At 44.7% G+C, this 27214-nt stretch overlaps 1 protein-coding gene across 1 annotated transcript in view; it reads left to right on the forward strand.

Annotated features, from left to right (window-relative positions):
* The window catches only part of LOC134910927 (uncharacterized), a 455362-nt gene that overhangs the window by 236558 nt on the left and 191590 nt on the right, over window positions 1-27214 (forward strand). The window contains exons 48-53 of the mRNA XM_063919317.1: window positions 5249-5466; window positions 16304-16479; window positions 18497-18645; window positions 19505-19697; window positions 20454-20677; window positions 21728-21814. Coding sequence (XP_063775387.1) covers window positions 5249-5466; window positions 16304-16479; window positions 18497-18645; window positions 19505-19697; window positions 20454-20677; window positions 21728-21814 — 1047 coding nt within the window. The remainder of the gene's footprint in view (window positions 1-5248; window positions 5467-16303; window positions 16480-18496; window positions 18646-19504; window positions 19698-20453; window positions 20678-21727; window positions 21815-27214) is intronic.

Below are 27214 nucleotides of genomic sequence, written 5' to 3' on the forward strand. Positions count from 1 at the left end.
CTCATTTTATTATGTACTGTGTAATGGGCGCTGCGGATCCCTTGTGGCGCCATATAAATAAAGGATAATAATAATAATAACAACAACTCCCTCATCCCCACTACTAATTAACATACATACATATAATTGATTTCATTCTTACCCAAAAACCCTCTATTTATTTACCTCCTTCAGGATCATCAAATGAATCCTATAATCATAATTGAAACTTTCAATAGCATTAACCCCTTCACACCCATAATCATAATGAATCCCCTTATTCTTAAAATTACCTTTCCTCAAATAATATCCCCCTCCAGTCCCTCTTATCTGTTGATGATCAGATCTCCTTCTCTTTGTAGCTTCCACTATGTGCAGTGCAAGCGTGTAGTGGTTCCTCTTTTCAGGACATCACAGAGAAGCAGGGGTTGTGCTACCTGTTGTTACCTCCCTGGGGAGGTATAAGGAACTTTAAACAAGCTTTAGGAGCTGAGGTGCTGGGTCAGAAAAACACTGATGGATGATAGGTCAGAAAAAGCTGATTGGTTACTATGGCCAACTTCTCCATTTTATTTGTTGCAAAGGTTTGATACATCTCCCATGAGTCTGAGTTGGGAGTTCAGACTGAAAATGAAGTTTTGTATAGTGACTGGCCCTTAGTAGACTAGACATGGCACTAATGGATTTATATAGCACATGCTGGTAACCAGCAACTGAATCCACCTCTCTAAAAAAAATGTAAATCTCACCAAGACTCTGAACCCCTAAAGAACTTGGCCCATAAGCAGTCCACATCCCACCCCACCTCAGGGCCGGTGCAAGCAGGGCCGGTGCTAGGGTGTACAGCGCCCCCCTGCAAACTATAAATTTGCGCCCTCCCTCCCATACTTCGTGACAGAACAAGGGGGGGGGGCGGGGGAGGTGATACGGTGACAGAACAAGGGGGGGGCACACAATGACAGAGCACGGGACACACACACACACAATGACAGAACACAGAGGGTGGGACACAGTGACAGAACACAGAGGAGGGGACATACAATGACAGAACACAGGGAGGGGGCACATACAATGACGGAACACAGCGAGGGGGGACACAATGACAGAACACAGGTGGGAACGCACAATGACAGAACACGGGGAGGGACACAATGACAGAACACGGGGGTGGGGCACAATGACAGAACACAAAGGGCGGGCACAATGACAGAACACCGGGGGGGGGGGGGGACAATGACAGAACACGGGGGGGGGGGGACAATGACAGAACATGGGGGGGACAGTGATAGAACACAGGGGGGACACAATGACAGAACACGGGGGGGACAGTGACAGAACACGGGGGGGGGACAGTGTCAGAACAAAGGGGGGTCACAGTGACAGAACACAGGGGGGACACAGTGACAGAACACAGGGGGGGCACAATGACAGAGCACAGGGGGGCACAATGACAGAACACAGGGGGGCACAGTGACAGAACACGGGGGAGGGCACAGTGACAGAACATGGAGGGGGACACAGTGACAGAACATGGAGGGGGACACAATGACAGAGCACAGGGGGGGTGACACATTGACTTTGGCAAAACATCGGGGCATGGGACAGAACAAACACAGAATTACCAATAAGTCCCTTGTGATTTCACCTCCAGGAACCTAAATGGATCCCTCTCCTGCGTCCCACTCTCCGCTGCTGCTGCTGCCTTAATCCGGTGCATGTTGAAGTACAGCCTGGCTTGGTAACCTAGTGCGAGATCCCAGAGTCTCTGTGGTTATGTTAACCAGCCTGCTTGCACCCCCATGCCCTCCCCTGCCCAGTGACCTGAAGTGAAGCGCATCACTCAAAGCAGCGCCCGCCCGCTGGGGATGCCGTGTTTGTGGCTCCGGCGCTGCCCGTCTTTGCCCACGGCAGCCACAGTGCTGCCTTGTATTTCTGGTCACTGGGCCGGAGATCATGGCTGTGATGACTCCGGGGGATTGCTGGCGGCCGCGGCAGCAATATGAGGTGCTGCGCGGCGACAGGGGGGAACATCTTGTTGCAGTCTCGTTAGGGGAGGGAGGGGGAAACTGATGCCCCTCCGTGTCCTCACACACAGCTGCTGGTGCCGCTGCCTGTCATACAGTGTGACAGGCGCAGCAGCAGCCGGCAGCAACGGTCTTGTACAGCATAGGGATGCAGAGCAGGAAGAACGCCTCTGCATCCTGGCGCCTACCTGCTTTGCATCCCCTTGCTGAGCGGGTCACGCCGGCTCTGGGTGCAAGGTCTCACTGCACCCTAGGCAAAGCTTCAGCCTGGCGCCCCCTAACCTGCAAAAAAAAAACACCACCACCTCTCAGAGGGGAGATGCAGGTGGCCACTAGGTGAGCTGGGGTGAATTGCATTATTATACATACAGTATACAGAGAAAAGGGGACAACACTCAAGGACTTTTAAGGTGAAAAAGTATATTGTAATCAAAGTCACAACATTTTGCGACTTTGTTCGCAGTATACTTTCACTTTCAAATCCTTGAGTGGTGACCATTCTTTCTGCCTATGTATACACGCTAGCCGGCATGTTAGAGATTGTATAGTACACTGAGGCCAATTTCACATTATCGCTAATGTGCCGAGATATGCATCCGCATATGGGGTCTGATGGGGATAGTTAATTATATGTGTATACATACATATATACACACACATACATATTGGGGGTCATTCCGACCCGATCGCACGCTGCGCTTCATCGCAGGGGCGACTGCAAGAAGATTGACAGGAGGAAGGCAATCTGGGGCGTCAACTCACCGTTTTCTGGGCGTGAAGATCCGAACGCAGGCGTGTCGAGGCGTTTGGAGGGCGGATGTCTGACATCAATTCCGGGACCTGCAACACTGGATTGATCGCACAGGGTAAGTAAGTCTTACCCTGGTCTTGTTTTATACAAAACTTTTTTTGCATAGCAGGGCTGCTCAAGCGATCGCAGCCTTGCTATACAAAAAAACACTCCCCCATAGGCGGCGTCTAGTTGATTGCACAGGCAGCAAAACGTTGCTACGTGCGATCAACTCGGAATGACCCTATAGTTGTTTGCTCTTTATTGTGTTCCATTCCCCCATCTGTAAGTTCATTACTGACACCCCTACCTCCACATTTCTGACCCCCCTACCCCTGTACTGTATTGTGCCCCAGTGCCTGTGTTTTCCCTATTATGCTGTTTACAAGTGCAAACCACCCATCGGGCTGTAAGATCTGCACTGTCTGTGGTTCCGCAGAACCCCCATGGGTTACTTACCTAAAAGTTGTTTCCTCCCTGGTAATTGGTTCCTCTTACAGGCGGCAGCAGCATTACAGCGACACTGCTGGGTGCCGACATGTAGTCAGGTGCTGCTTGCTGCTGGAGAGCCGGGATCCAGGGGCCTGGAGGAGGTGCATCTGGGCTATGAGAAGCGGACGTAGGGGCGCCCGCCCCAGGATCCACAGTTACATCCACCCCTGTGTGCCTTCACATGACTTAATGTTACACATGTCAGCACAGAGGAAACGCTGAGACATTGGCCCTCATTCCGAGTTGATCGCTAGCTGCCGTTGTTTGCAGCGCAGCGATCAGGCTAAAAATCAGCACTTCTGCGCATGCGGCTCAATGCGCACACGTGACGTACTTTCATGAAAGCCGATGCAGTTTTACACAAGCTCTAGCGACGCTTTTCAGTCGCACTGCTGGCCGCAGAGTGATTGACAGGAAGTGGGTGTTTCTGTGTGGTAACTGACCGTTTTTCGGGGAGTGTGTGTAAAAACGCAGGCATGTCAGATACAAACGCGGGCGTGCCAGGAGAAACGCAGGTGTAGCTGGCCGAACGTAGGGCGTGTTCGTGACGTCAAAACAGGAACTAAATAGTCTGAAGTGATCGCAAGCTAGGAGTAGGTATGGAGCTACTCTGAAACTACACAATCTTTTTGTAGCAGCGCTGCGATCCTTTCGTTCGCACTTCTGCTAAGCTAAGATACATTCCCAGGGGGCGGCGGCTTAGCGTTTGCACGGCTGCTAAAAGCAGCTAGCGAGCGAACAACTCGGAATGAGGGCCCTTATGTGGTACAGCCTGATAGCGGCGGCTGTACCTGATTAGACCCACAGCAGTGGCCAGCGCAGTGTTAAAGGAGGAGGTCACATTCATATCATTCAGTTTTTTGTTAGATGAATTCAGTGGCGCCCTCCAGAGGACGGCCCCCCTAGGCAGCTGCCTAAAGCTGCCTAATGGTAGAGCCGGCCTTGCCCCACCAAGTAATAGCCCTGTACATAGCATGGCTTAATGCAGCTTTGCATCACAAGACTTAAATTGCTGCTTCATTGTACCAGCCACAAGGGAGATGGACATGTTTTTTTTAAATCATCAGGAACAATTATGAGGCTTTTTAAACATAATGTGTGTGGCCAGCCAGACCCAAAAGTGAGGAGTTGTTGTCTGTCCTTAGAATATTTGGGTCTTTATTTTCCCATTGTTCTGATTCTGCCTCTTACTCCCCTTCTGTGAGATCAGTATGAATTATCGACGGTCGGAATGTCGGCCATCAGTATGCCGGCAGCGGTGAAAGCACAGAGAGTTCCCTTGCGGGCTCGCTGCACTCTTTACGCTGCGGGCTCGATAACTCGCTGCACTTGCCACAGGTTCTATTCCCACTCTATGGGTGTCGTGGACACCCATGAGTGGGAATAGCCCCTGTGAGCCGGGATTCCGGCTGTCGGCATTGTCAGCAGTGGGTATTCCAGCATCGGTATCCTGACCACCGGGATCCCGACTGCCGGCAATTTAATTGCATCCCCCTTCTGTTTGCATTCATTTGCAGCTGGCCTTTAGCAGGAAAAGTGAAAAAAAACATAATTTTATCTGATCCGTCCAAAACCACTTTGTACCCTAATGCTTGTCCTGTTTCACATGCCCGCAACTTAATACAGCTGTGTTTGAATGCTCCCATTGCCTATGGGTGACTACATTTGAAGCTACTGAATTGTATGGTACACTTGTCGCTCATATGTGGATGTGTTAAAATGTTTGCTTTATACTGCTATTGATGTATTGCTCTGCAATTCTTGAATAAAACACTTGAAAAATGTAAAAATAACTAAAAAAACAAAAACAAATTTATGTGACATAGCAAACAGGATATGCGTAGTATTTTTTTTTTCTGTCAGGTGGTCAAAAAAAATTACAGCTATTGTTTAATCTGTAGACTTAATTAATTCACTGTGTATTTATTTAAAATGTGTTTGTTCTGTCTGTTTCTATTTGTAGATTGCAGCACATCCAGATTCCTGCCTGTTTCTGACTGTCTCCAGATCCGGGTTCCAGCGTCTACCTAATGATGTACAGGCGATCTTTAGGACTATCTCCCTGGTTGTTCCAGATCACACTGTACTTCTCAAAGCCAAACTTACCAGCCTAGGCTTCAAAAGCGCAAAAGCTCTCGCTACCAGACTACAACTGATCTCCGAACTGCTCAAAGAACAACTGTTAGTTTTTTTTTATTTTTGGACTTTCATGTATTATATATGAAACAATATATGTATTTGCTGCTAATTGTGATGCTGAATTGGACTTGTGCCAGTTTGCATAGTATAAAAAAAAATCCTATCCAGAGAGCAAGCTGCACGTATATGCAGAATTGTGGCAGAATTACTCAACTCTGACACTTGTGTATCTACTGTAGTGCCCATTGGCAGAGTTGTGGGTATGAAAATATTCTAGTGATAGTTTTAGTACAAGCATGCACCGGAGAGAGTGTAAACCCTGAGGCGCCTATTTTCTGTGCCCCTGTATACAGTAGCACCGTTGGTGGTTCAAGACAGTCCACCGCTGGCGGACCATCACAACCGCCATCGACACTTACACCAGCCTATGGCAGGGGATGTGTCTCCATCTGAACATAGCCTATTTGAAAGCAGCAGTGCGTCTTAGAACGCAGCTCACTTGTAATGACACGCCATCGACAATCCCATTACATGCCCACAAGACAGCTTTTTTTTTGCCCTCCCTTCAGGCCACCTCTTAGACGCCATCCAGTTATGTAATTTGCTTTGTCTCGTCATCACTGATGCCAGTACACCGTTGTGTGTACACTCAGAGTTAACGCATGTGCTGTAGGGGATTCCAGGATATTTTGGGCATGCGCCATAGATGAATCCAGGGTATTTTGCGCATGCGCAGTAGAAAAAAATCACTCAACAGCACAAACATCTGCATTGCGTGCAGTTAGCGGCCACCTCTGAATCAAGCCCTAGTTATCTGCTACTGAATGACTGATTGCAGTCTCATCCCTGAAGCATTACTCATGCATATTTTATATTCACTTGTACTTTTGTTAATTATTTTCATACACAAGAATAAGAGTTCTAGCTTCTGCGTTAGACAAGTATTTTATAGGGATGGACATTGGAACTCCGGCATCAAATGGTTGCTGGCCATCCAACATCAAATATGGGGATGCAGTGGCTAGTTGTCACCGTATCCAAACCAATGATGGCTATACTGTGCGCATGTGGAGAAGCAGATGGCGCTATACACATGCGCAATGAGCTGTGCTGCAGACACCATTTCTGGGAGTCACCGGCTAAATGCATGCATTCAGCCATGGGATGGCTATCAGAAAGCAGCATCTGATCGCTGGCAACCATCGAAAACCCGCTATTCAATGGAAATAGAATTTCCATCAGATCAGGGAACACTGATGTGTGCTAACCATCGATTTCCGATGTCCATCCATATTCAGTGCATCCGGAAAGTATTCACATCGCTTCACTTTTTCCACATTTTGTTATGTTACAGCCTTATTCCAAACTGGCATAAATTCATTTTTTCCCTCAAAATTTTACACACAATACCCCATAATGACAACGTGAGAAAAGGTTTATGTACATGTAATTTCTTAATTTTTTATTTTTAATACGTTTGCAACAATCACAAAAAAAAAAAAAAAACATTTTTCACGTTGTCATTGTGGAGTATTGTGTGTAGAATTTTGAAGGAAAAAATTAATTTATTCCAGTTTGGAACAAGGCTGTAACACAGGGATGGGGAACCTTTGGATCTCCAGCTGTTGTTGAACTACACATACCAGCATGCCTTGCTACAGTTTTGCTAACTGGCCATGCTAAACTTTTGCAGGGCATGCTGGGATGTGTAGTTCAACAACAGCTGGAGGGCCAAAGCTTCCCCATCCCTGCTGTAACATAACAAAATGTGGAAAAAGTGAAGCACTGTGAATACTTTCCGGATGCACTGTATATATATTTTTCTTATTGTATTTGAACCAGAAAGTGAATTCTTATTTCATTATCAAACCAAGGAGTAAATGTAATGGAGTGCGAGAAGCCAGGGGTGTGGTAGTTTGTGTGAGAATGCCGGTATTATTAAAGCAGCAATCATTTACAAGACAAAACCAATGAATTCTCACACAAACTCCCAACCTCTGGCTTCTTGCACTCTATTGCATTTACCCCCAAACGTTTTAAAAGTAAGTTTATCCGACATATGCGTGACGCAAGCCTGCCGAACATGCTACTGCTGCAGAGCTGCACGTATCGTACAGATTGTGAAACTGCACGTGAATGTGTTTTTTAGCGAAAGCATTTTATTTCTGCAAATTCGGACGTCAGTGAGCACAAACTAAAATTCAGCATCATAGTTTAAATCTGTCTATCTCTGAGATTGCAAGTGAAGATTAACCATTTAGATATATATCAGGCAAAAATACACACAGGAAATCTCAGCATACAAAGATACATGATGGTTTTAGTTATCCTAATACAATTTCTCATACGTCCTAGAGGATGCTGGGGACACTTCAAGAACCATGGGGTATAGACAGGATCCGCAGGAGACATGGGCACTTTAAGACTTTCAAATGGTGTGACCTGGCTCCTCCATCTATGCCCCTCCTCCAGACTCCAGTTTAGATATGTGCCCAGGTAGACTGGATGCACACTGAGGAGCTCTACTGAGTTTCTCGGAAAAGACTTATGTTAGGTTTGTTATTTTCAGGGAGAACTGCTGGCAACAGTCTCCCTGCATCGTGGAACTTAGGGGAGAGAAGTCAGACCTACTTCTGATGAGTTTAAAGGCTCTGCTTCTTGGCTACAGGACACCATTAGCTCCTGAGGGTTTGGAACTCTAGGTACGCCTAGGGGTTCACTCCCAGAGGCCCGCCGTCACCCCCCTTGCAGAGCCAGAAGTCAGAAGACAGGTTAGTAGAAGAAGATCAGAAGACTTCAGTGACAGCTTTTGAGGTACCGCACAGCGGCCACGCTGCACGCCATGCTCCCACACACAGCGGCACTGTAGGGTGCGGGGGGGGGGGGGGCGCCCTGGGCAGCATATAAATCCTCAAATAAAGACTGGCAAACACTAATATGAGTGCCTAGGCACTATATCCAACCCCTGCCAGTGTAAATATATTAAAGAAATGGCGGGCTGAAGTGCGCCATTGAGGGGGCGGGGCTTAGCCCTCACAGCTCACATCAGCGCCATTTTCTCTCAACAGAGACGCTGGTCCTTCCAAAACACTACTGTACATAACAGAGTGAAAAACGAAGGAACGAAGGGGGGGCACAGTTGATTGGTGCAAGATAAGTTAATAATAAAGCACAATATATAAGGGATTGAGCGCTGGGTGGTGAGCTGGTAAACTCCTTCTGTGTTCCCTAACAGAATTTACTGAGTTCCTTCCCTTATAGCCAGTGTAATGTCGGTGGGTGTTTTCTACTAGTGTGTCGGCATGTCTGAGGCTGAGTGCTCTGCCACAAACGGCTGTGGGAGTGACCCTGTCAGCGCCGTCGACTCCTGATGGTACATGGTACATAACAAAAGTGTCAACATGTCGGTAGATGTTTTTCCCAAGAGAAAACTTTATGGGGACACAGAAGTGTGTGGGTGACCCTGTCGGCACCACCAATATCTGACAAAAAAAAAAAAGAACGGCTATACCTATATGTATATACAGTATGTATAGTAAGGTTGCATAAAGCTGTGACCCAAACACAGACGTAGTAATATTTATGGAGGGTGTCATATTCATAGAATATATTTGCCTCAGACCCCTTGGGGTCGCAAAAATGGTTATTTTGCCCAGATACTACTCCCGGATATCGACACGAATATTGTTCTTCTGTCGACCGAAATGTTTCCTGATTAGATCCACAAAATAATATACAGCATTCAGTACATGTTTCATACACATTAAGAACGTATTAACGTCACTAGGGACCCTGCTGTCCCTGACAAAAAGTTATATATATATGATATAAATATATGTGTGTGTGTGTGTGTGTGTGTGTGTGTGTGTGTGTGTGTGTGTGTGTGTGTGTGTGTGTGTGTGTGTGTGTGTGTGTGTGTGTATATATGTATATGTGTGTATGGGTTTGGATATATATATATATATATATATATATATATATATATTTATAGAAATTTATAATGTATGCTGAGGTTAAGTTCCTCCTTCTTAGGTGCTGAGCGCTCTGTTGAAAAAAGTCGGGGTCAGCCCTGACGAGATGGTTTCAAATCCTCGAGAAATTTCCGAGTGTTTATTCTTTTCCCGCCACTGAGAGTATAAAGTGGGTGTTACCCCCTGTTCTGCAGGGTGCCCTGTCACAAAGGATCGTATGCAGGAAGCTACGTTATATTCAAGTTATGTGTCTACGCGTACGTTAATTATACCTGCTATTGCATGTGCATGGGGGAGTAGTAGTAGTCAGAAATGGTCGGTTACCTTGTCATCCGATATAGATACCCTGGGGAGAGATGGGATACTCCTTAAGTTTGGTCATATCTAGGACACTGCAGCATACTGCCGTGCGACTACAAGGGATATAGGACTCATGGGTTCGCGGGCCGATTCCATGGCGGTCTCGGCTAGGAGGGCATTGTGGATTCACCAATGGAATGCTGGTGCTGACTCCGAGAAGAAATGGAGTTTTCTTTCCTATGAAGGTAAATCCTGGTTTGGTGACGGCCTCGTTAGTTTGATCTCGGCAGATGACGCTGGTAAGTCTACTTTCTTGCCATATGTTCCCTCACAACAGATGATGACGCATCATTGTCAGATGCAGTCATTTCGGCATAATAGATACAAATCCCCCTTTTCTTTGCAGGTAGAGGAAGGAGGAAAGGGAAGAGGTCAGCAGCCTCTTCAAGATTACAGGAGCAGACATCATCCTCTGTTCTGTCACATCCACCGCATGACATTGGGACTCTCTTGCGGGAGCCCACACCGGTGGGACCACGTCTAAAAACTCTTCGGTCAGTCCTGGAACGGACCTGGACCTGTGGGTTTTACGAATAGTGTCCCAAGAGTGCATACTGGAGTTTCCAGATGTTTCCCCTCACCAATTTTTCAAATTACCGATTCTTCTTCGGATGGGGAGGTAGTATGCGACACAATACAAAGGTTGTATCAGGATCAGGTCATTGACCTGGTTTTTCCCCTGGCACAACAGGCAGAAGGTTTTTATTCAAGCTTCTTCGTGGTCCCGAAGCCAGAAGGTTCGGTCAGGCCAATCCTAAATCTGAAATCCCTAATTTTCTACTTAAAGAAATTCAAATCCAAGATGGAATCTCTCAGGGCAGTGATTTCCAATCTGGAAAAAGGAGTTTTTTTCATGGTCTCAGTAGACACAAAGAAGGCCTAATTAAATATTCCTCTGCACGAGGGTTATAGTGGTAATGATGGTTCTTCGTCGCTAGTACGGAGTCACAATTATCCCGTACTGGGACGATCCCCTGATAACGGCGTGTTCAAGGAGCCAGTGGGTGCAAAACATTGCACTCTCCCTGTCAGTTCATCAACAACAGGGTTAGCTCCTGAACTTGCCAGAATCACTGTTGGTCCCAACAACGCGGTTGTCTGTTTTGGGAATAATACTAGAAAAAGAGTTTTTGTTTTCTTCCAGTGGAAAAGGCTCTGGAGATCCAAAGTCTGGTAAAACAAATTCCGAGTCCAGCATGAGTGTCATTTCATCAATACATTTGGTTGCTGGAAAAGATGGTGGCAGCCTACGAGGCCACTCGATTTGGCAGTTTCCATGCCAGGGTGTTCCAGAGGGACCTGTTGGACAACTGGTCCAGTTCCCACCTACACATACACCGGAGGATAATCCTGTCTTCCAAGACCGGAATCTCACTCCTGTGGTGGCTGCGAGTCTCCGAGGCTGGGGGGCGGTCACTCAGGGGGAAAACTTCCAAGGAAGTTGGTCAAGTTAGGAAACTTGTCACCACATAACTGGTCTAGAATTAAGGGCTGTTTACAACGATTTTCTACAAACGAAAAGCAGAACAGCAATGGCAAAAGCCACAAGGATTTTCCGCTGGATGGGGAAACATACAAGCGCTTTGTCAGCGATGTTCATTCCAGGAGTGGATGACTGAGAAGCAGACTTCCTCAGGAGACGGTCTCCATCCAAGAGTGGGGAGACCTCCTTCAAGTAGTCTTCGAAGGGGTGACATGTCGTTGGGATTTCCTCGAGTAGGAATGATGGCATCTCATCTCAACAAGAAGCTTCAGAGTTCCAGGTCAAGGGACCCTCAAACAGGAACAGTGAATACGCTGGTGACACGTGCGTGTTTTCAGTCGGTATATGTATTCCCTCCGTTTTCTCTCGTTCCAAAAGTTCAGGGTTCATACAAAGAAAATTTGGCCGAGCCTCTTGGTCCCAGACTAGCCAAGGAGAGCTTGGTATCCTGAGCTCAGGAATTACTCGTAGGAGATCCCTGACCTTTTCCTTTGCTCGAGGACCTGTTGTGACAGGGGCCATGCGTGTATTAGGACTTACCGCGGCTACGTTTGACGACATGGCGGTTGAACGCCAGATCCTGGTCCGTAAGGGTATTCCCACGGAAGTAGTTCCCACACTTATTGGGACTAGAAAAGGGGTAATGTCTAAACATTACTACCGGTTTTGGAGAAAATAGGTTTCTTGGTGTGAATCCAAGAAGACTCCTACGGCAGAGTTTTCAACTATTAAAATCGGCCTTATCGGTTTGCTTTCAGAATCAATTGGACTCCTTGTCAGAAGTTCAGACTGTCGTGAAGGGAGTGTTGCACATCCAACCTCTTTTTGTGCCCCAGTGGCACCAGGGAATCTTAATGGGGTGTTGCAGTTCCTTCAATCACATTGGTTTGAACCTTTACGTAAGGCGGAGTGAAATTCCTCACTTATAAATTGTTCGTCAGCTTGGCCTTGGCATACGGAAGGCGAGTGTCTGAGTTAGCGGTCTGGTCTCACAAGAGACTTTATTTGATCTTTCATGAAGATAGAGCAGAGTTGGAAACTCGTCAACATTTTCTACCAAAGGTGGTTTCTTCTTTCCACATGTATTCTAGGACAAAGATACTCCCGCACCAGATTTCACCAATAAAAAATCACACAGGGAATATTAATGGCGTGACAATCTATGTAGGTAAATCAAGTGTTCCAACATAACACACATATACATGGTGCTGCTTGTTGATTGAATATTATGTACCAATTTTAAAGAAAGAAAAGTCAATCAACTTGAATAGCAGCACTCTTCCCTTTCAACAAAAGTTTCTATTCTTCTTTAATGAAAGAAACCAACATTTTTTATACTTTATTATTAAAATTGAGGTTACGATACCCATATGTGATGTAGATGTATTTATTATTACCACATATGATGTATTAAGTCCTTTTAGAGAGGGACATATATAAGTGAAATATAAAATCAATAGAGACAGAATAACGTGTAAGAAGGAAAAAGAACATTTTTTTTACTTTTTACGTGAATACATTTCTTAAAAGAAAATGCTTGTGTGTTGTCTTTATTCTGTAATTTTAACCAACACCTATGATAGAAGTAGTGAGATAATCACTCAAGACTATTGCTGACTGTTATTGCCAGTGATGTCTGTGAATAGCTACAAATGTAAAAGGTCCTGCAACATTACTGACACTTTCTTTTACAAAGAATAATAGTGTAACATTTGTTGCCAAAAGATGAGGAGATTTCCAAGCAATACTGCTCATACCAAATGACAATATAATTGTCTGTAAATGTAATTATCTATGGCTTGTATTGCCCTGATTAACTTCAATGTTTATTAACACTTTCAGTGACTGCTGATTTTATATGTCTAAATAATAATTCAGCTACCTGTTATTATACAAATGTGGAATTCATATTGTCAGGTAACTTTACTATGTCAGTGGGTCTTCAGGGTTGCCATTATTCAGATTGCCGCTGTTAAACAAATGTTATTTAAATCCACATAATAATATAACCCATAATATGTTTGATAGTACTGTGGGTATTAATTAGTACCACTCGCTTGGTCCTAAATACACCAGCTTTTTGACAATCTTTATATAGCAAAGAGATGCAGAGTTAGACCATATGTTTTGATTATATGCCTGACAGTAATATGAATAGACTAATATGTCATCAGACTCTTATTGGCAATTTAGATTACATACACAGTAGACTACACTTATTGGGTCATAGTTCTCTCATATATTTTGCAGGCAGTTCCACCTCTTGGTACCTCACTGCCTTGCTAGTGTTACCCTAAATATTTGTAGGCACACAGTCATATATATAGATAATACGTTTCTGTATATTTAACTTCAGTATATGGTGTTTGACCCTAAAATTACAAATTGCAGTCCATCCAGCATCTAGCGTAGCTTAGGACAGCCACACTAATCCCTGCATCTCCCAGTGGCACTATAAGTTACCTGACAATATAATTCCACATTTGTATAATAACAGGTAGCTGAATTATTATTTAGACATATAAAATCAGCAGTCACTGAAAGTGTTAATAAACATTGAAGTTAATCAGGGCAATACGAGCCATAGATAATTACATTTACAGACAATTATATTGTCATTTGGTATGAGCAGTTTTTCTTGGAAATCTCCTCATCTTTTGGCAACAAATGTTACACTATTATTCTTTGTAAAAGAAAGTGTCAGTAATGTTGCAGGACCTTTTACATTTGTAGCTATTCACAGACATCACTGGCAATAACAGTCAGCAATAGTCTTGAGTGATTATCTCACTACTTCTTCTATCATAGGTGTTGGTTAAAATTACAGAATTTATTCACGTAAAAAGTAAAAAAAATGTACTTTTTCCTTCTTACACGTTATTCTGTCTCTGTTGATTTTATGGTGGTCATTCCGAGTTGTTCGCTCGGTAATTTTCTTCGCATCGCAGCGATTTTCCGCTTAATGCGCATGCGCAATGTTCGCACTGCGACTGCGCCAAGTAAATTTGCTATGCAGTTAGGAATATTACTCACGGTTTTTTCATCGTTCTGGTGATCGTAATGTGATTGACAGGAAGTGGGTGTTTCTGGACGGAAACAGGCCGTTTTAGGGGCGTGTGGGAAAAAATGCTACCGTTTCTGGGAAAAACGCGGGAGTGGCTGGAGAAACGGAGGAGTGTCTGGGCGAACGCTGGGTGTGTTTGTGACGTCAAACCAGGAACGACAAGCACTGAACTGATCGCACTGGCAGAGTAAGTCTCGAGCTACTCAGAAACTGCACAGAGATGTCTTATCGCAATATTGCGAATCTTTCGTTCGCAATTTTAAGATGCTAAGATTCACTCCCAGTAGGCGGCGGCTTAGCGTGTGCAATGCTGCTAAAAGCAGCTTGCGAGCGAACAACTCGGAATGAGGGCCAATATTTCACTTATATATGTCCCTCTCTAAAAGGACGTAATACATCATATGTGGTAATAATAAATACATGTACATCACATATGGGTATCGTAACCTCAATTTTAATAATAAAGTATAAAAAATGTTGGTTTCTTTCATTAAAGAAGAATAGAAACTTTTGCTGAAAGGGAAGAGTGCTGCTATTCAAGTTGATTGACTTTTCTTTCTTTAAAATTCTTTCCACATGCAGTGTTGGACTGGAGCATGAAGGGCCCATAGGGGGTATGCAGTGGTAGGGGCCCATGATTGGAGGTTTGGCCAACCTCCAAAGGGGGTGTGGCCAGCCACCACAGAGGTTTGGCTAACCATTATAGAGTACCTGGTCTGGACTCCTTGATAATCTATATAGTAATTAATGCTAGTGCATGCATGATAATGTGCCAGATTAATGACAGCAGTGTACTGTAGAGAATACATCATAATCCTGTGCAGTATAAGGTAACATATGAATAATACATAATTCAAGTGCACAGTCTAGAACCTGATCCCTAGAAGAGGAGGGCCCACCAGGCAGTGGGGCCTACCGGTGGTTTCCCCTGTACCCCTGTGGGCCAGTCCAAGCCTGTCCACATGTACCAACCTTTGGTGGTGCCGGTGGCTACGGTCACCTTCGTTGAATCGAAGTCTCTGCATGTGGTCAAAGTTTTGAAAATTGATGTCGCCAGGACGGCTCCGTTTAGGAAGGAACACAGGCTCTGTTTGTCCTGTTTGCTCCCAACAAGATTGGGTGTCCTGCTTCCAAGCAGACCGTTGCGTGCTGGATCTGTGGTACGATTCAGCATGCTCATCTCACGGCAGGATTGCATTTACCGAAATAGGTGAAGGCCCATTCTTCTAGAAAGGTGGGCTCGTCTCCGGGGCGGTTGACCGGAGAGTTTCGGCATTGCATCTTTGCCGAACAGCTATTTAGCAAACAATTGGGCTAAGTTTTGCAGTTTTAATACCTTGGCCAAGGTTGACCTCACGTTGGTCATTCGGTACTGCAGAGTCATCCGCACTCTCCCGCCCGTTTTAGAGCTTTGGTATAACCCCATGGTTCTTAAAGTGTCCCCAGCATCCTCTAGGACGTATGAGAAAATAGGATTTTAATACCTACCGGTAAATCCTTTTCTCTTAGTCCGTAGAGGATGCTGGGCGCCCGTCCCAGTGCATACTGTATCTGCAGTTATTGGTTGTGGTTATACACAGGTTGTGTTACGATTTTTGTCAGCATATTGCTGCATATTCTTCATGCCGTTGGCTTGTGTTCTATTGAATGCCACGTTCTGCGGCATGCTTAAGGTGTGAGCTGGTAAAATGCACACCGTGATTTAACAATAAATCCTTTCCTCGAAATGTCCGTCTTCCTGGGCACAGTTCCTTAAACTGGAGTCTGGAGGAGGGGCATAGAGGGAGGAGCCAGGTCACACCTTTTGAAAGTCTTAAAGTGCCCATGTCTCCTGTGGATCCCGTCTATACCCCATGGTTCTTGAAGTGTCCTCAGCATCCTCTACGGACTAAGAGAAAAGGATTTACCGGTAGATATTAAAATCCTATTTTTATATAGTAACTTATTAACTTATTATTTTATATACAGTAGTAGTAACTATATATTTTCTTGCCTTCCTAGCTCAGAGGAATATCACCGTCACTTCAGCCTGCAGTCTATGGTGGAAGTTATATACTGGGCAAATCAGAAGCGGCAGATGGAAAAGATAGTCAATGGTCGCAACGAGCCAGAAGACGGCAGGATTTCCCGTTCTAGCAGTGTTATGTCTTATCAGAGGCTCCCGGCATATGCAGCAAGTATGATGTATTATAAGAAATGGTTTGTTATAACTAATTAAAAAAAAGTATGAAAGAACGCACATAAATAATTTTCATATATTGCATGATGCAAACATTTTATCAAGGATATATTTTGAGAAGCCAAGGGAAAGGTGAAATTAGGGATAAAAAATTACATTGTCATTTATTATAAGGTGTAACCAGGGTCAGATTGGCCCACAGGGGTACAGGGGGAACCCCTGGTGGGTCCCACTGCCTGAAAGCCCACCTCCTTACATTATACAGCACAGGACTATGGTATATAGTCTACAGTGCATTAATTTTACTAATCTGGTGCTTTATTATGCATGCACTAGCAGTTTTACTATAAATAGTTAACAAGGGGCCCTGACAATGCCCTCCCAAAAGGTTAGCCCCTCTGGAGACACTCCTAAGCATGGGACCCTACCACTGCATCCCCCCCCCCCCCCTTCCCCGGTGGGCCCTTCATACCCCAGTCCAACACTGGGTGTAACCCTTTGCTTGCCTGGTGGCTGGTGTAGGTTTATTCCTTTAACATATTTGTTCATGTGATGCATTGCCCCAATAATATTTTATATGCAGGGAAAATTGGGAATATGGAAATATAACCCCCTAAAAGGCTGGAATAAAATAACTAGACTTTGATAAATGGAAATGTCTTTGCCTGTATATAGATTGCAGTTCTCATTAATGGATTCTATAGTAGTAAATGGACCCTGCATCTGCCAGGTGTCTTCCGCCTCCTCTGTTTCGCCCCCTCCCCGTCCTGTTTAGTTATACTTATCACCTGTTCCTGTGGGTCTGTCTTGTTACTGCAGTGGGAGCCTGCGGTGCACTCCCCTGCTCTCACTGCACATGTCGGAAGCAGGACAGTCCTTAGCCAGTTTTATATAGATATTTCAGCATGTGTGCTTGCTGTGCATGATGGGTGTGATGTGCACATGAATGCAAATGCAATGACAAGTTTGATCAGCAGTCACTTTTTATTACAGAAAAAAAGGCAAATGTGCAGTATAATTTCTCTAGTTCAGCAGGCTCCATGAAACATGTTGTATGAGCACGTACACAACATACATATTTTGATGTATGTTTTAATGTGGCACTAGAGTGGAAATAAAATGTTGAGACCCCTTTAAAGTTTTTGCCTGGTCATCATAAAGCCTAAATCAAGCCTTCCCCTACTATTACATTTCTTTCTTTATTTCTCTTTCAATAAATGATTGGATAAATGTTCTCAGCTTATGTTACTTATGTAATGCACAGTGCATAATCTGGGGTATTTTCATGCTAAAATTATAATGCATGCACTAATACTCAAAATCTGCCCCGCACAATGGGACTGATTCACGCCTGACTGCTGTTGTGCGAAATCGCACAGCTTCTGATTATCGAATGACTGCACATGTGTATGCACCGCAATGCACAGGTGCATCGCCAAACAGCGACAGGATGGTGCGAAAATTTAGATTGCAAGGTGATTGACAGTAAGAGGCCATTTGTGGGTGGTAACTGGACGTTTTCTGGGAGTGTCAGTAAAAACGCAGACATTCCCAAGCGTTTTCAGGGAGGGTGTGTGACGTCAGCTCCGGCCCCGAACAACCTGATTCCATCGCACTGTAGGAGTAAGTCCTGGGCTACGCACACACTGCACAGACAGGAAAAACCATTAGATGGTGAGTGAGTTGCAGACGGATTTAACGGACTTTTCGCAGGGTGTACACATGCATTTGCACACTTGCACGGGGCAAGTTTTCACTCTCCCTGGGCAGCGACTATCTGATCGCAGACCTCTGCAAATTTGCAGCACAGCGATCAGGTCTGAATTACGGCCTATGCCCCTCTACCGGTTTTTTTACTTTAATGCTAGTGCCACATGTATTAGTGCCATTCATATGTACTGTAACTGACGGCCATAATCGTGTCTGTGGAAATACAAAGTTGCAATGTCCTGTTACAGTAATTGTGTATCAAGCACATTTATTAAACATTCTCATCTTGCTTTGCTCTATTTCAGGTCCAGTGTCCAGCATAAAAGCTGACACCAGTGCAAATAAAAATAAGAAACTCATCTCTTCTAACCCTATTCTTGCTGCTGCAAAGGAAAGTCATGCATTGGTAGCAGATGCACTACAAGACGTTATAGGCCCGAGAATGACTGGTGATGTAAGTGGCAGAATGCTATAAGACTATAGATTGCTGACAAATCTCTCATAAGTGACCACTTATTAGTTTCACCCGAGTATCAGAAACCTGTGTATAGTACAGGGATGTATAGATACCAAATGAGCTATTTAAAACTGAACCAAAGACTTGAGTCAAGGCATACGTATTTCCTGTGTTAAATATTGTATATGACAGCAGAGAAGCCACAGGGCCAGCGCCACAATTGAAGCATGTCTGGTGGCCCAGCTATGACTCCTATATGCTGCACAGGCTCAAGGAAGCTTGTTCCCTTTCTTCGACACTACCAGTGCAGCCTGTTCAACAGATGGGCTCATGCTACACATGGCCACATAACACTAGCATTTCCATGTGACTTTCTATATAAACCTGTTAAATGCTCATGTATTACTTAGATTATATAGTATATAATAACGGAAAATGTAGTGATACAGAGTTGAACATATGCCTGTTTGTGGAGTATGTCTTGCATGTTTTTGCTCTCTGAAAACTGAGTGTATACGAGTATGGCCAACGCGGGTAATAGGATATCCCCCAAAGTGATAACCAATCAGCTCCTAGCTGTCATTTTTCAAGCACAGACTGTAACATGAGGTAGTAGCTGATTGGTTTGTACTTCATCTCTCTCTGAGCTTTGATAAATAAAGGATTTTCTCATACTAGATTCCCCGGAAAGGCAGGCAGTGTATATAAATGGCCTACATGTGTATCTGTTAGTAACAAGTAGCGTGTCATAGATGACCTGATGACCTATGGTTGTACTGTATACTGTATTATGCATTTTTAATTTGTTGTTTTGTCTTTAGAGAAAAAAAATCCAAACTGAATTTACTTTTTGCAGAGTTATGTGGTGTTCAAGCAAATTGTTGGAGATGTGTTTACGGGAATGTATGACATGAGCGACTACAGGCAGTTCTTTCAGAAGGAGCTAGAAAAGGCCATTTTAACGAAAGCAGACGAAAATAAATTGTTCCATCATTCTCCATGGCTGAACAAAGTAAAACAGCTCTTCAGTTTATCTATAGTCAATTCAGGTAAGCACGTATAGTGTCAGAATGGTTTGGTTTGGTTTTTGAAAAACATTTTCTTTTGTTCCAATTTTTGCCAGGCTTTGTGTAGTGTAAATAAATTGTAAAGGAACATTTAATAATTTTCCGGATTTTATATAAGTTTGGAATATTAAAACGTATTCCTCAGCATCTTAAGCTCTGATATATTTAGTCACAAAAATTACAATTTATACATGATTAAATATAAAGACCCCACAGAGCACCTGTCTGCTGTATACACTATATAGTGTAGCTGCCCATTTTATCAATTGAAACAATATTCATGAGAATGTAATCCATCAGTTGCATGCCTTGGGGGTTTATTTATTAAATAGTATTTGGGGGATATGCCCGGAAAGCATCCATTTTTGAGGGGTACCCACAAATATTAAGGACAGAAACGGAAAGTAAAGTGATGGTGATCCCTCCATGTGATTTTTAGTACATCCCGACGATCTATAATATTTTATTACTGTGATAAGTGGCTATAAAAAAACGTATAAATATCGGGTCTAAAATTTGATAGTTGATAAATATGGCCCTATGTGCTTTCACTGGTTCCTGGTAGATGTATTCTCATGAGACCATTGTTGATCCCTTAAATGTTGACTTTATTCTGTAGAGACAAAAGGAGCTTTTCAAGGTGGTATTTTTTTACTATTTTTTATTTTTTTATTTTTAATGCATTTAAAAATGCCTTTTCCATACTGTATATTTTTTAAGCCTTTATTTCCATTACAGCTGTAATCGTGGCAGGACCTCCAGCATCTGGGAAAAGTGCATGCATTAGTACACTTGTGCAGGCCCTTAATCATCTCCAGGTCTCTAGCGAGGAACCATCCCATAAAATTGTAAAGATCAATCCTTTAAGTGTGGATAATGGAACTTTGATGTTCGGTGGTCAGAATTCTTCACATACATGGCAGGATGGAATTGTCACCTACGTATGGAAGAAAGCAATCCGGGTAATTGGATATATTATATTTGATAACCGTTCTTAAACAAATTGGAATTTGTTTTCTAATACAAACATTAAAATTATTTTCTTGTTATAGCTGAGGGAAAGCACTTTCACTTTCTGTAGAACTTAGAAGAAGTTGGTTCTCCTTAATCAGTCCTACTTCTCCCACTTCTAGTGAAGGGATTAAAACAAGTTTTTAGTTCCCTTTAAATGTATCTGAGCTGAGTTTACTATGTATTCATGAGCGGCGCCGGTATACTGAGCGACAGGACCCCGACAGCTGGCAAACTGAAGACCACCCGTAATCATGTACCACAAATGCTCACTAATGCTCACTAATACAGTATGTACATAGTAGAACTCTGTACCTGTTTTGTGTAGACTTTACACTGGGTAAGGGGATATGGTCAGCATGTCAGCGTCACATTGTCAACATTCATAATGTCGATGGTGCAGTGTTGACAGTTATGATATCGACATTGTAAAATGTTGACATCGAATATATTGACATCTGCAAAATATCGACATGTCCAAAATGCTGACATTGTAAATGTTGTAAAGTGAATGCAGACATTTTGTGAAATGCTGACATTAGGAGTACTTACCTAACATACTTACCTAACAAAACCACAGTTTGCGACATTAATCCACAACCTGTAACTAAAGCCAGATCGTTAGCCAAAGCCATAGGGTAGAGTTAGACTTAGAGCAAAGGTACTTACCTCTGCAACTGCTGGAACAGCTGAATCACTGGGTATCAACATTGTTAGCATGTCGACTTCATGAAAGTAGGTATTCTAACCATTGACAAAATATACCGAATCCCTCAGTAAGGAATGTTTTCCATTATACTTATAATCCAAAATAAAATGCGCCCTTATACCATACTGCACTTGCATACAAATGCCCCAATCCACCTATCAGAGAGCAAAAGGCCAGTGTTTGATATGTGCAGTCTAAAATACTCACGCAAATTATTATATTCTTCAAAGTGTAATCTTCAGTAAAAAAAATTATATGATAAAACTATTAATTCTAAATGATTTCTTTGTAGAACCACTGCAATACATGGTTGTGGTTTGATGGCCAACTGACCTGCAGCTGGGCTGACAACTTCAACAGTGTTCTGGGACCAGAGAAGGTAATTACTTTTACTCTTTTTATTTTACTGAAGGATCTTTTTACTTAACTGATAATTAAGAAATTCTGTAAAAACAAAATATTAATATGCCAAATATATATACAAAAAGCTGAAGTATACTTATGGTAAAGCATACACAGTGTAATATTCATGCATATTAACCTGATACAAGTATAGTGTATCAATGTTTTTATTAGTAGAAAGTCTTTGATAGTAGCAATCAGTCAGTACACAATTTGTCAATTAAAAAAAGCTTAAAAGGCTCCAATTATTAAGCATCGTATTTGACCCATGTTTTGATGAGATGAAACATGCATGAGATTGATTAGACACAGATTTTTTTTATAACTAAAACAGGGGAATTTATTATGTTCCCGTGCCTTAGTTATACATGTTTTCCAATGGGGTATGTGTTTGTGTTTGGCTAGTGGCTACCATAGTTGCCGGCAGCCAAGCATTGCCGTACAAGAAGCCTGCACATATGAGTGAGATCCATGCAGGCTTCTCTGTATACATGTGTAAAAAAGAGGGTTAAAAAATAAGCATAACCAGCGCTGGGCTCTTTGATCTGGTCCTGGTTCTAAAATACAGGTGAAAAAAATGCATGAGGCTCCCCTGTATTTTCAGAACCAGCACCAGGTTCCAAAAAATATGGTGGAGCAGACAAAAGCCCCCCCCCCCCCCCCCCCCCCGCCTTCTCCCCTTCATTCTTCCAGGCACCCAAGGCTAGGCGTCACGCAGGTGAGTGTACTTGTGCTTGATTGGGGACCTTTATAGGGAGTGCTCATTCTGGCACCAGTAGTCCTGGATGAAGGTGCTCATATGGCACCGAAACGGCCGTCGACACTATGCTGATGTTTGCCGGAGACTACTGGACCATGCCTGTTATTGACCATACTGGCAGGCTTGTATGATTTCTTTTGTCCTGGCTCTGGATTTATGCACCTTGTGTATCATGTCATGCTGCTATTTTTTCTTATAAATTTCTCTGACGTCCTAAGTGGATGCTGGGGACTCCGTCAGGACCATGGGGAATAGCGGCTCCGCAGGAGACAGGGCACAAAATTAAAAGTTTGACCACTAGGTGGTGTGCACTGGCTCCTCCCCCTATGACCCTCCTCCAAGCCTCAGTTAGGTTTTTGTGCCCGGCCGAGAAGGGTGCAATCTAGGTGGCTCTCCTAAAGAGATGCTTAGAATAAAAGTTTGTTAGGTTTTTTATTTTCAGTGAGTCCTGCTGGCAACAGGCTCACTGCAACGCGGGACTAAGGGGAGAAGAAGCGAACTCACCTGCGTGCAGGATGGATTGGCTTCTTAGGCTACTGGACACTAGCTCCAGAGGGACGATCACAGGTACAGCCTGGATGGGTCACCGGAGCCGCGCCGCCGGCCCCCTTACAGATGCTGAAGAGAGAAGAGGTCCAGAAATCGGCGGCTGAAGACTTCCCAGTCTTCTTAAGGTAGCGCACAGCACTGCAGCTGTGCGCCATTGCTCTCAGCACACTTCACACCGCGGTCACTGAGGGTGCAGGGCGCTGGGGGGGGGGGCGCCCTGGGCAGCAATGTAATTACCTTTACTGGCTAAAAATACATCACATATAGCCCCTGGGCTATATGGATGTATTTAACCCCTGCCAGGATTACAGAAAAAACCGGGAGAAGAGCCCGCCGTGAAGGGGGCAGGGCCTATCTCCTCAGCACACAGCGCCATTTTTCCCACACAGATCCGCTGGTGGGAAGGCTCCCAGGCTCTCCCCTGCACTGCACTACAGAAACAGGGTTAAAACAGAGAGGGGGGGCATTTTTTTGGCGATATTATTATATATTAAGCTGCTATAAGGGAAAACACTTACTATAAGGTGGTCCCTGTATAATTATAGCGCTTTGGTGTGTGCTGGCAAACTCTCCCTCTGTCTCCCCAAAGGGCTAGTGGGGTCCTGTCCTCTATCAGAGCATTCCCTGTGTGTGTGCTGTGTGTCGGTATGTGTGTGTCGACAGGTATGAGGACGATGTTGGTGTGGAGGTGGAGCAATTGCCTGTAATGGGATGTCACCCCCTAGGGAGTCGACACCGGAATGGATGGCTTTATTTGTGGAATTACGTGATAGTGTCAACACGCTACAAGGTCGGTTGACGATATGAGACGGCCGGCAAACCAATTAGTACCTGTCCAGGCGTCTCAAACACCGTCAGGGGCTTTAAAACGCCATTACCTCAGTCGGTCGACAGACACAGACACGGACACTGACTCCAGTGTCGACGGTGAAGAAACAAACGTATTTTCCAGTAGGGCCACACGTTACATAATCACGGCAATGAAGGAGGCGTTACATATTTCTGATACTACAAGTACCACAAAAATGGGTATTATGTGGGGTGTGAAAAAACTACCTGTAGTTTTTCCTGAAATCAGATGAATTGATTGAAGTGTGTGATGAAGCGTGGGTTACCCCCGATAGGAAGTTGCTAATTTCAGAGAAGTATTGGCATTATACCCTTTCCCGCCAGAGGTTAGGGCGCGCTGGGAAACACCCTCTAGGGTAGATAAGGCGCTCACACGCTTATCAAAACAAGTGGCGTTACCGTCTCCTGATACGGCCGCCCTCAAAATCCAGCTGATAGGAGGCTGGAAAATACTCTAAAAAGTATATACACACATACTGATGTTATACTGCGACCAGCAATCGCCCCAGCATGGATGTGCAGTGCTGGGGGGGTTTGGTCGGAATCTCTGACTGGAAATATTGATACCCTGAATAGCGACAATATTTTATTGACTATAGAGCATTTAAAGGATGCATTCTCTTTATATGCGAGATGCACAGAGGGATATTTGCACTCTGGCATCAAGGGTAAGTGCGCTGTCCATTTCTGCCAGAAGAAGTTTTATGGACGCGACAGTGGTCAGGTGATGCGGATTCCAAGCGGCATATGGAAGTTTGCCGTATAAAGGGGAGGAATTATTTGGGGTCGGTCTATCGGACTTGGTGGCCACGGCAACAGCCGGAAAATCCACCTTTTTTACCTCAGGTCACCTCCCAACAGAAAAAGACACCGTCTTTTCAGCCTCAGTCCTTTCGTTCTCATAAGAACAAGCGGGCAAAAGGCCATTCATATCTGCCCGAGGCAAAGGAAAGGGTAAGAGACTGCAGCAAGCAGCTCCTTCCCAGGAGCAGAAGCACTCCCCCGCTTCTGAAAAGTCCTCAGCATGTCGCTGGGGTCTTACAAGCGGACTCAGGTCCGGTGGGGGGGTCGTCTCAAGAATTTCATCGCGCAGTGGGCTCACTCGCAAGTCGACCCCTGGATCCTGCAGGTAGTATCACAGGGGTACAGATTGGAATTCGAGACGTCTCTTCCTCGCAGATTCCTGAAGTCTGCTTTACCAACATCTCCCTCCGACAGGGAGACGGTGTTGGAAGCTATTCACAAGCTGTATTCCCAGCAAGTAATAGTCAAGGTACCCCTCCTACAACAGGGAAAGGGGTATTATTCCACGCTGTTTGTGGTACCGAAGCCGGACGGCTCGGTGAGACCTATTCTAAGTCTGAAATCTTTTGAACACTTACATACAAAGGTTCAAGTTCAAGATGAAATCACTCAGAGCAGTGATAGCGAATCTGGAAGAAGGGGACTTTATGGTGTCCTTGGACATCAAGGATGCTTACCTCCATGTCCAAATTTGCCCTTCAAACAAGGGTACCTCAGGTTCGTGGTACAAAACTGTCACTATCAGTTTCAGACGTTGCCGCTTGGATTGTCCACGGCACCCTGGGTCTTTACCAAGGTAATGGCCGAAATGATGATTCTTCTTCGAAGAAAAGGCGTATTAATTATCCCTTACTTGGACGATCTCCTGATAAGGGCAAGATCCAGAGAACAGTTAGAGGCCGGTGTAGCACTAACCCAAGTAGTGCTGCAACAGCACGGGTGGATTCTAAATTTTCCAAAATCCCAGCTGAGCCCGACGACAAGTCTGCTGTTCCTAGGGATGATTCTGGACACAGTTCAGAAAAAGGTTTTTCTCCCGGAGGAGAAAGCCAGGGAGTTATCCGAGCTAGTCAGGAACCTCCTAAAACCAGGAAAAGTGTCAGTGCATCAATGCACAAGAGTCCTGGGTAAATGATGGCTTCTTACGAAGCGATTCCATTCAGCAGATTCAACGCAAGAACCTTTCAGTGGAATCTGCTGGACGAATGGTCCGGATCGCATCTTCAGATGCATCAGCGGATAGCCCCGTCTCCAAGGACAAGGGGGTCTCTTCTGTGGTGGTTGCAGAGTGCTCACCTTTTTGGAGGGCCGCAGATTCGGCATTCAGGACTGGGTCCTGGTGACCACGAATGCCAGCCTGAGAGGCTGGGGAGCAGTCACACAGGGAAGAAATTTCCAGGGAGTGTGGTCAAGCCTGGAGACTTTACTTCACATAAATATACTGGAGCTAAGGGCAATTTACAATGCTCTAAGCCTGGCAAGACCTCTGCTTCAGGGTCAGCCGGTGTTGAACCAGTAGGGCAACACCACGGCAGTCGCCCACGTAAACAGACAGGGCGACACAAGAAGCAGGAGGGCAATGGCAGAAGCTGCAAGGATTTTTCACTGGGCAGAAAATCATGTGATAGCACTGTCAGCAGTGTTCATTCCGGGAGTGGACAACTGGGAAGCAGACTTCCTCAGCAGACACGATCACCACCCGGGAGAGTGGGGACTTCATCCAGAAGTCTTCCACATGATTGTGAACCGTTGGGAAAAACCAAAGGTGGACAGGATGGCGTCCCGCCTCAACAAAAAACTGGACAGGTATTGCGCCAGGTCAAGAGACCCTCAGGCAATAGCTGTGGACGCGTTGGTAACACCATGGGTGTACCAGTCAATGTATGTGTTCCCCCCTCTGCCTCTCATACCCAAGGTACTGAGAATTATAAGGCGAAGGGGAGTAAGAACGATACTCGTGGTTCCGGATTTGCCAAGAAAGACTTGGTACCCGGAACTTCAAGAGATGCGCACGGAGGATCCGTGCACTCTACCTCTAGACTTACCGCAGCTGCGTTTGACGGCATGGCGGTTGAACGCCGGATCCTGAAGGAGAGGGCTCCGACGGAGGAATTTCAACTGGGTCGATTCCTACATTTCCTGCAAACAGGATTGTCTATGGGCTTCAAATTGGGGTCCATTAAGGTTCAAATTTCGGCCCTGTCGATTTTCTTCCAGAAAGAATTGGCTTCAGTTCCTGAAGTCCAAGCTTTTGTCAAAGGAGTACTACATATACAGCCCCGGTTGTGCCTCCAGTGGCACCGTGGGATCTCAATGTAGTTTTGGGATTCCTCAAATCCCATTGGTTGAGCCACTCAAATCGGTGGATTTGAAATATCTTACATGGAAAGTGACCATGCTACTGGCCCTGGCTTC

This window comes from Pseudophryne corroboree, chromosome 4 (genome assembly GCF_028390025.1).
Source record: "Pseudophryne corroboree isolate aPseCor3 chromosome 4, aPseCor3.hap2, whole genome shotgun sequence".
Lineage (NCBI taxonomy): Eukaryota > Metazoa > Chordata > Amphibia > Anura > Myobatrachidae > Pseudophryne > Pseudophryne corroboree.